A 9,028-nucleotide genomic window follows, 5' to 3' on the forward strand; every position below is an offset into this window, starting at 1 on the left:
ACACGATGAAACTGAAGCACAGCAAAGTTATATAATTTGAATTCACTCAGCTAGTGGCAGAGTTCTGTATTCAAACCCAGCAGGTTGACTACAGAGCTTGCTGTCTTAGCCACTCCACTGTTAGGTCATAGGTAACACATGGTAAAGCTGGGATTCAAACCTGGATAATTTGGTTTCTCTTTACTCCTAAATTGAGGTCAAATGTTTTAGTAACTCACAAAGGTTAGAGAGCTAGGAGAAGGCAGAAGTTAAATTTGAACCTACGACTGTCTGATTCTCTAGCCCAAACCCTTTGTGCTTTGTCTTCTGCCCTAGAGTGCCCCTCACTGGGCTTCGTCCTCTAAGAAGGCTGCAAAGAGAGAAAAGATTTTCTTTTGTGGTGGAGTTCTAAATTACTTGGAAAGACATAGAAAGTTTTATCACAGGGATGACCAGTTAGCTCAGTTGATTAGAACATGGTGCTAATAATGCCAAGGTCTTGGGTCCGATACCTGAACTGGCCAGTCAAAAACAAAACAAAACAACTGTCATCACCAATCTCAAACTCCATGAAGGCAGGAACTGGATTCTCCCATTATTTGCTTTGTCCACAGCACTCACTAAATATTTGTCAATTCAGTCAGTGTATTTACAAAAACAGAGATGAGTTCTAGGACAATTCATTCAGCTGGGAACTTTAGCAGTTGCTTAAACAGCACAATGTAAATGCCCAGGCAAGTATTACAAATGAGTAATGTGACCCATTGGATTACAAAAGGAAGCAATTGGTCTGTGGCCAGACACAATTCAAAAGCACTTTTAGATATTTTGCATTCATTTAATTCTCACAGCCACCCTCTGCACTGAAGTGCAGAAAGGTCCCACAGCTAATAGAAGAGTTGGGATTCAAATCTAGATAGTTTGACTTGTGGGTGACCACTACTCCATCCCACTTGTGGACTATGTATGTGCAAAGATGATCAGTGACACACATTTGCAGAGAGTTTCAATCCATACTTCTCTGGCCTCAGCCCTGAAGGCATCAAGCTGCGGAACCAGGAAGCTTGGTTGAATTTATGAATTTATTGCTAATTGTCTAATCCTGGTCACCGAAGGGAAATTTTCTGAGTACAATAGTTTTAGAGTAGAGTTTTTCAGCATCAGCACTACTACATTGTAGAGGACTGTTCTGGTCCCTGTAGGATGTTTAGAACATCCACTAGCTACCGGTAGTAGCTTCCCCCCGTGTATACTTACCAACAATGTATCCCTCCAAGTAATGCCAAATGGCTCCCAGGGCAGGAGGCAGGGGAGAGAGCAAAATCGCCCCCCTGGTTAAGAACCATGCATAGCCATGGTGCATAAGTTACCTTAGCATAGGGCTTTTTTTTTTTTTTTTTGGTTTTTGCTTTTTACTTTAGTTTTTTTTCTCTCTGCTGTTGTAGGTGGTTGGTTTTGTTTTTGTTTTTGTTTTGTCTTTTTTGTTTTGAGTGCGTTTGTTTTTAATCCGAAGAGGAATCTTTGCTTTATTCTTGATTCCTATTTTTTTGGGTCTGTCCATTTTACAAAACCTTTCCAAAGAGTTGGTTATAACTGCTAACACTATGGAACATTGCTATGTGCTTGACACTCTGCTAAGCATTTTGCATGCATTTTGAAAATTTAACCATCAAAATAAAAGGGAGGTTCTGTTATTCTCATTTTACAGATAAGGAAACTGAACTACAAGGAAGTTAAGTGACTGGGCCTAGATTTCACTGTTTTTGAGTGAGAGAGTTTGGATTTGGATGCAGACTCTCTGACACCTTTGTTTGCCTTCTTGTTCAAGATGCTATATTGCCTTCCTTTTTTGGATGAAACCTGCATCATCACTAATGTGTGCCCCTTCAATTCTTGATTTCAGAGTTTTGACAAATGTGGTGAAATTTGGCCTGTGAGTCATGATCACACTCCTGTTTATTGAAATCACATGCAGTGTACAGTTAGTGGAGGCATTAGTGTAATTACCAGACATGCAGATGAGAGATGGCACTGACTGGACAAATGTCTTTCTCTTGTCACCACCAGAGTATCTCTATGTGTTTCCCTGCCAGTGGAACTACCGTCCCGATCACTGCATGTATGGAAGCAACTGCAGAGAGGCTGAGCGTGAAGGTGTGTCTGTTCTGCATGGGAACCGAGGTGTCTACCATGATGATAAGCAGCCAACTTTCAAAGCACTCTATGAAGCCATACGGGATGTAAGTGTGCTCTGCAGACATGTGCTTATCAGCATGAAGCGCTTTGATCACCAGTCCCTTTGAAGGCCATGTAGCCCCAAAGCATTCAGTTATACAAGGTTTCTCCTACCTCAGTCACCCTATATCACTATATCCACTTGCCACCTAATACTATACTGTATCTGCTCTTGACTTAATATGTATGTCCACACAAGTCACTCATTATTTTTTACTTAAATAAATTTACTTTAGGAGGAAATTTCATATCAGAAAGAGAACTCCTGTGCCAATTGCCATAGTAGAGGATAAAGGGTTAGGGAAAAGATATAACAAGGGTACATCAAAATGTACGTGGAAAAATTGAATTAAAAGATAATACGGGGCTGGCCAGTTAGCTTGGTTGGTTAGAGCACAGTATTATAACACCAAGGTCAAGGGTTCAGATCCCAGTACCGGTCAGCTGCCTGCCCTCCCCCTCAAAAGAAGATAATATGAATCCTCCCATAAACTTTTTGAAGACCCCTCATACAATAAAAATAAAATGATATTATTCAATTCAAGCTGAATATGTTGCCTGGTTGCCAACTCCAACCTGAAAAGCAATCAGATGTCGAACCAGATGTCGAGCGGTCAGTTAGGACAAGGAGCCAAACTACAAGTAGCAATTAACCTTTTTTCCCCTAACTGCAACAATGCAAGCAAGAAGTGAAAAGAGGCACCAGCTCCTCAGTGTTCCATTTTTCCCCAGCAAATGACACCAGGTGAGGGTCAAGTAGATGCAGCACTGATGATGGGAATCTCACTGCCAAGGAATCCAAAAAAAAGGTTCTTGCATATTTATGGATCCATAGGCCAGGGATGGGGGGAGGAGATCAGAAAGGGTTAGGAACGGAAAGGTACTGAGTCAAAGTAGAGAAAAGTGCTTCAGCCAAGTCCCCTGATAAGGAGGCATCCAAATGGAGGTGGCTGTGCTAGGAATGCAGATACATGCATGAACCTAGTGGCCCGAGTCCTTGCCCACAACTCTGCAAGAAATCTGCCATGCCCTGGCTGTTCACTAAATCTAGTGTAAACAGGAAGCCCCTTGCCCCTGGAAGGCCTGCCAGGCAAGCCTTGTAAATACCTGGTTTTGGGTCTGAAAGATCACACATAGAATTTCAGCCTGGACTAGGATTCCTGACAACCTGAGGCCCATTCCTATTTCCAAGAAGAGATTGATTAGCAAATGTTAGAGGAGTTAAAGACGTATGTGAGCTATTTTCTTGCAGTGAATGGGAAGGTTGAAAGAAACTTACTTTGTGGTTTATCACCTAAAATCAAGTACTACCTGTTAGTACTTGGCCTCCCACATTTTGGAAACACTGTATTCCACATTACCTTTAACTTGAGGTTGGTAGGGGGAAAACCAGCAACAGGTACTTTTAGGGATTACAGTTTTGAAACTATAATTCCAAGAAACAGAGCAGAGGTCAGCAAAGTTGGGTCAAATCTGCCCTGCTGCCTACTTTTGTAAGACATGTAGGGTAAGAATGGTTGGAAAAAAATTTAAAGAATAATAATATTTCATGACATGGGAAAACTATATGAAATTCAAATTTCCCCACTCATAAACAAAGTCTTACTGGGAAGCACCATTTCTTTATGTATTCTCTCTGCTGCTTTGGTGCTACAATGGCAGAGATGATTTGTTCTGATAGAAACTGTACGATCCACAAAGTCTTAACTATTTATTACCTAACCCTTTACTGAAAGTTTCCTAGTCTGTAACATAAAGTATATAGACTTTATTAGAAGTTTTTTTTGTTTATTTTTTTTAGGATCTAGGAACCCTTGGGCTTTCACGAACATGCTTTATCAGGAGTGAGGTCGGGGGTGAATCTCTTGTCATAGTAACACATTTTTGTGTGTATGACAATGTGCATTTTGCTAGGGAAAGTCCCAGAAAATTCCAACTCTAGAATTCCCAGAGCTGTCTTCTGGGCAGGGAAAGAGTTTAGCATGCAGGGAAAGAGTTTAGCATCCGTTGAAGCTAATACCTCTTTCTTCTGTATTTTGTGCTGTTTGGTTTTCAAAGGCCAGATGATTTAATTAGAAAATTTGTTCTGTGCTTAGTGATTTCCTCACATTTAGATATTCAAACACTGACTCCAGGGGCAAACCCATTCAGGAGTCCAAGTGGAAGTTAAATAACTATGCAGCAGCTATGTGTGTATCAGAGCTGCTCTCGTGTTTCTTTTTTGATCTTCAGCCCTGGTTTGGAACTGAGCAATTGTAGTTCTTGAGTTACAACTCATCTCATTTGTTTTCTGGGGGATCAGAAAGAGGTCCAAATAACTTTGTTTCATAAATGATTCTGCCTAATATACTCAATGATGTTCCTCAATTGGGCTTACAAAGACAATTTTCTTTTTTTTTGTTGGCTGGTGGTGTGGGGATCTGAACCCTTGACCTTGGTGTTATGACACTGTACTCTAACCAACTGAGCTTAAAAAGACAATTTTCATTTGGGCATTTCAGTCAGGAAAATCACTAACCCCATCCCAAAATGTGAGTAAATAGAAACAGACTCCATCATAAAAGATATATTTCCTCATCCCCTATGGTGCTGTGCACTGTAGTGTAGTGGCTTGGAGCTTGGTTTTGGACCTGCACAGACCTGGGTTCAAATCTCAATTTTGTCACTTTCTGGTGATTTGCCATTAACTGTGTTCTTAATGAATTAACTTAAATGAGGTCACCTTGGGCCTCAGTTTCCTCATCTGTGAAATGGAGATAATAATATTATCTACCTCATAAAAGTATTGTGAGAATTCAACAAAATGATGGTCTTTAAACTTTTAGTACAGAGCCTGACTTACGGTTGTGCTCAATAATAAATAGAAGTTGTTTTGATGATAAAAATTTCACACTTATCTCTTTCCCTAGCTTATTCGTGTTTTCTCACTTGCTCTCTTTTTCCTCTCCCTATTTACAAATATTTTCTCTCTGTCTTACTACATTTTCTCTTTCTCCCTTTGTCTCTCTTTGAAAATATTCTCTCTCCCAACCCTGTGTGTGTGTGTGTGTTTGTGTATAGAGGTTGTGCAGTCTCTTCCCATCATCACCCAAGGAAAGTCATCTGTCACATAGACAGTCTTCCAGTAATTCTTTTGGCAATTATTTCTGAAATGCCTGTTTTATGCAGGAACAATACCATTTTCTAAGAATTTGGAAGTTAACATGATAGACAAAGCCCTGATCCTTATGAAGCATATATTCTGTTGGAAGAAGCCAGGCCATACTCGTAAACAGAGAAATGAACAAACAACCTATTATATAGTGAAAGTTGTTAAAAAGATGTCAAAGAGCAGGCTGATAGGTCTAGATTCCCTGGGTGAGGAGTGTTTCATTAGCTGCAGTCATTAGTGAAGTCCCCTGCAAGCCTGAGACTTGATCAGATGGGGGCAGCTCTGGGGAGATCTAAGGAAAAGTCGCTGAGGCAGGAATGAATTTGGTTTGCCCAAAGGATAGGGAAAAGGTCACCCTTACAGGAATGGTGAGATAAGTGAGATGAGCCAAGAGAGGGGAGGGATTCACGTCACCTTGAGCCTTCAGAACAAGGAAACAAGGGACGATTGGGACTCTTATTCTAATTGTGATGGATGTCCAGCAGCCAAAAAAAAGAAAAAAAAACTTAATTGTGGTGGGAAGCCCCTACAGGAAAGGCTTTGATTTAGGCTTTAAAAATGTCACCTTGGTAACTTGGTGGTTGGCATGCAAGAGTGGAAACACAAAGGCTCTTTGTGAGACTGACTGCAGCCATCCAGGTGAGAGATAGAGTAAAGAGAGTAAAGTTGGACTTGCATGGTAGGGGGAAGATGGGAAGAGTTTACGGGACTTGCTGATGGATTGGCTGTGGGGTGTGGGAAAACAGAGGAATCAAGGATGACTCCAAGGTTCTGACCTATTCTGTTCCCATCCCTGGTGACACAGTAGTGAAAAGGACATACTCAAACCTGGCCACAAGGGGTGTATCAAAGATCTACATTAATGCTATGAAAGAAAACATGTCCCAAACCTGGTCTGGGACACAACCTTCTTTCATTATGTAATGCATAATCTCCTGCTGTGAAGAAACTGGCATTGCTGATAAATATACTTAGGCAATATTTTTGATGAACTCTAAAGAGATTAAGATTGTTCTAGGAAATCAGAAACCCACACGTTCTGCTGCCAGGAAAGAAAGTACTGGCCTTTCACCATTATTTTCTTGCTTTTTTCACTCTAGTCTTTCCATATAAAATGTCCTTGCCAAGAGTGAATCTTTGACTTGATCTACTAGGGGGCCTTTTTTCTTTTAACAAGATTGTAATAAAACTTTGACACATGCTAATTACTAAGTGTCTGAAAGATTTATTTTGGAAAATACTGTTCATGGACATATTCCATGGGAAAACCAGAGAATTAAGAAAAAAAAACAAAACAAAACTCAAAAACCCAATATAAAGTTGGGAAAAAAACAGCTGCCAATATTTGGTACCTGAACTATTAAAATAAAGTTCATTAGTAATTGCTAAATTCTGGACTTCATGAGATTAGCATAGACATATCCTAAAGTTTTTCATTATGATTGCTTCAAAAGCAAAAAATATGAAGAATTTAGTGTTTTGTTATAGTAGGTTTCAAGTGAGTATCTACTTCAGTCTTGCTTCTGCATGAACATGCTATATATAGTCTGTCAAAGGACAGAATTACAACAAATTTAGTTAAAGATCTCAATTGGTCTTATTGTGATTCTAGAATCAGGCAACACTTCATTTCATAAAATAGAATAAGTGTTCCAGTGAACTGAGCAGAGGAGGTTGGTTTTATAGACAAAATAGGCTAAAGAAAGCAGAAACAAAGAGTAAAATATGGATTGATCATTTCAAAGTTACTTTCCTTGTAAGGTGGGAACAGGGAGACAGAACAATAGAAAAATAACTGATTATTTAAAATCAGGATACTTCAGGCTATTCTCTTTGTGTATGAATTAAAATAGAGTGGGGGCTCGCCTGGGGTCCTGAGGTATGGATGGGGGGGCAACCCCTCCTCCCATGACCAGGCACTTCACTGCTGCCACGGGGCAGTTACTCTTTCAAAAGGAGAGAAGAAATCTAGGGTTATCAGAGGTGGGAGGGGGGAGGGAGAGAGAGATGGAGAGAGATTGGATAAGGGGCATGAAGAATAAGTATGATTTTGTAATAATATATATGCTAATAATATTGATTTGATCAACATACATTAATGTTGAACCCCCAAAATATGTATAATCAATTATGATTCAATTAAAAAAAAGTTAAAGTAGAGGAAACTTCATTATTATGCCAATTGAAGACTTAAACTGGCCTGTTTGGGAAATTGACTGTTATCTCTCCCTCCTGATTTCTTAGAGGGCCAGACCACAATTTAGTTTAGATTTGGAACTTAGCATGAGTGACTCCATTTTGATTTTTATTCTGGTCTTTTGGGGCCTAGTGCAGGAACTTAGTCCAAAACAATGGTCTCTTGTGATTTGTATTTAACAAGACTATCCTGTGCTTAGATATATATTTGTTTTTAGATTTAAGAGCCTAAGGACCCAAATAAATCATCTTTTTTAAAGAAGTAAGGAAACTAAGGTCCAGAGAGGTTAAATGATTGCCTGCAGTTGTACAGCTGAGTCAGGAGCTGAACTTAGGTCTTCAGAGGTCTTTTCACTTGTCTAAGAACACATAAACCTGTGCCTGCATGCCTACAGTAATTCCCATGTCATTTCCTTGTAAAAGTGATTTTCATTTTAAATGGCACTTCAGTAACTAAAATACGCTTTTTCTTTTCTTTTTTTTAAAAATCATCTTTTCAGTTTCCCTTTCAAGACAATCTCTTTCAATCCATGTATTACCCTCTTCAGCTGAAGTTTTTGGAGACTGTGCACACTTTATGTGGACGAATCCCACAAGTTTTTCTGAAGCAAATTGAGAAAACAATGAAAAGGGCTTATGAGAAACACGTCATCATCCACGTCGGCCCCAACCAGATGCACTGAATATTTCGTCTTGTTGCGAGTCAATTAAGTATCTTGTGACCAAGGAAATAATCTTTAAGATGCCTGGATCTTTTTTGTGTAAATATTTAATGGTGCTCCATAACTGTTGAGTTTAAAAGCCTTGTTAAATTTTGCTAAATTAGTTGTCCCTAAAAGGGAATATGCTTTTCTTTAATTTTTTTAAAAAAATGCTATTTATCTTTGTTTTTTTAAAAAAAACAACAAAACTATTATTATGCATTTAACATTGTTCAAGCAGATTGAGCTAGCTGTGAAGAGGAACTTTTGTCAGCCTTCCAATTCCTGTTAAGTGTCTGAGACCATTTCATTGGCATCTGGGGTGTTATATTTATCTAGCATCCCTGAGCCTCTTTCTATGCAATTGGCTCCCCCCACACCCTTATTATAAAAGTAATACATATTTGTGAAACAAACAAACAAACTGAATGTAGAGATATAGGTCAATGGACCAAAATCAAGATGAGATCAGCCATAATCCCATCAACCAGTGGAAAAGATTATTACCGTTATAATGTAGTTCTTTCCAGCCTTTTTTTCCTACTTCCCTATTTTCCATTATAACACATATCTAAAACAGGAGGTCTCAAAAGCTGGTTCTTTGCTGAGAATTTTAGATAGGAGACTAAAAAGTTAGACAAAAGGATTATGTTTACAGTGCTTTATTTAAAATACATCTGGGAGAAACATTCAGATTTCAGTTAATCAGGCAGTGCTCAAGGATAAAGCATATATCCAGGATGTTTCTCAAGAAAAATTGATGAGC

The 9,028-nt window shown here is 39.1% G+C and overlaps 1 protein-coding gene across 1 annotated transcript in view; it reads left to right on the forward strand.

Annotated features, from left to right (window-relative positions):
- GXYLT2 (glucoside xylosyltransferase 2) overlaps positions 1-8,244 on the forward strand; it is an 85,387-nt gene extending 77,143 nt beyond the window's left edge. The window contains exons 6-7 of the mRNA XM_063115311.1: positions 2,047-2,219; positions 8,062-8,244. Coding sequence (XP_062971381.1) covers positions 2,047-2,219; positions 8,062-8,244 — 356 coding nt within the window. The remainder of the gene's footprint in view (positions 1-2,046; positions 2,220-8,061) is intronic.
- Positions 8,245-9,028: the final 784 nt, after the last annotated feature.

The sequence above is a fragment of the Cynocephalus volans genome, chromosome 11 (genome assembly GCF_027409185.1).
Source record: "Cynocephalus volans isolate mCynVol1 chromosome 11, mCynVol1.pri, whole genome shotgun sequence".
Taxonomy (NCBI): Eukaryota; Metazoa; Chordata; class Mammalia; order Dermoptera; family Cynocephalidae; genus Cynocephalus; species Cynocephalus volans.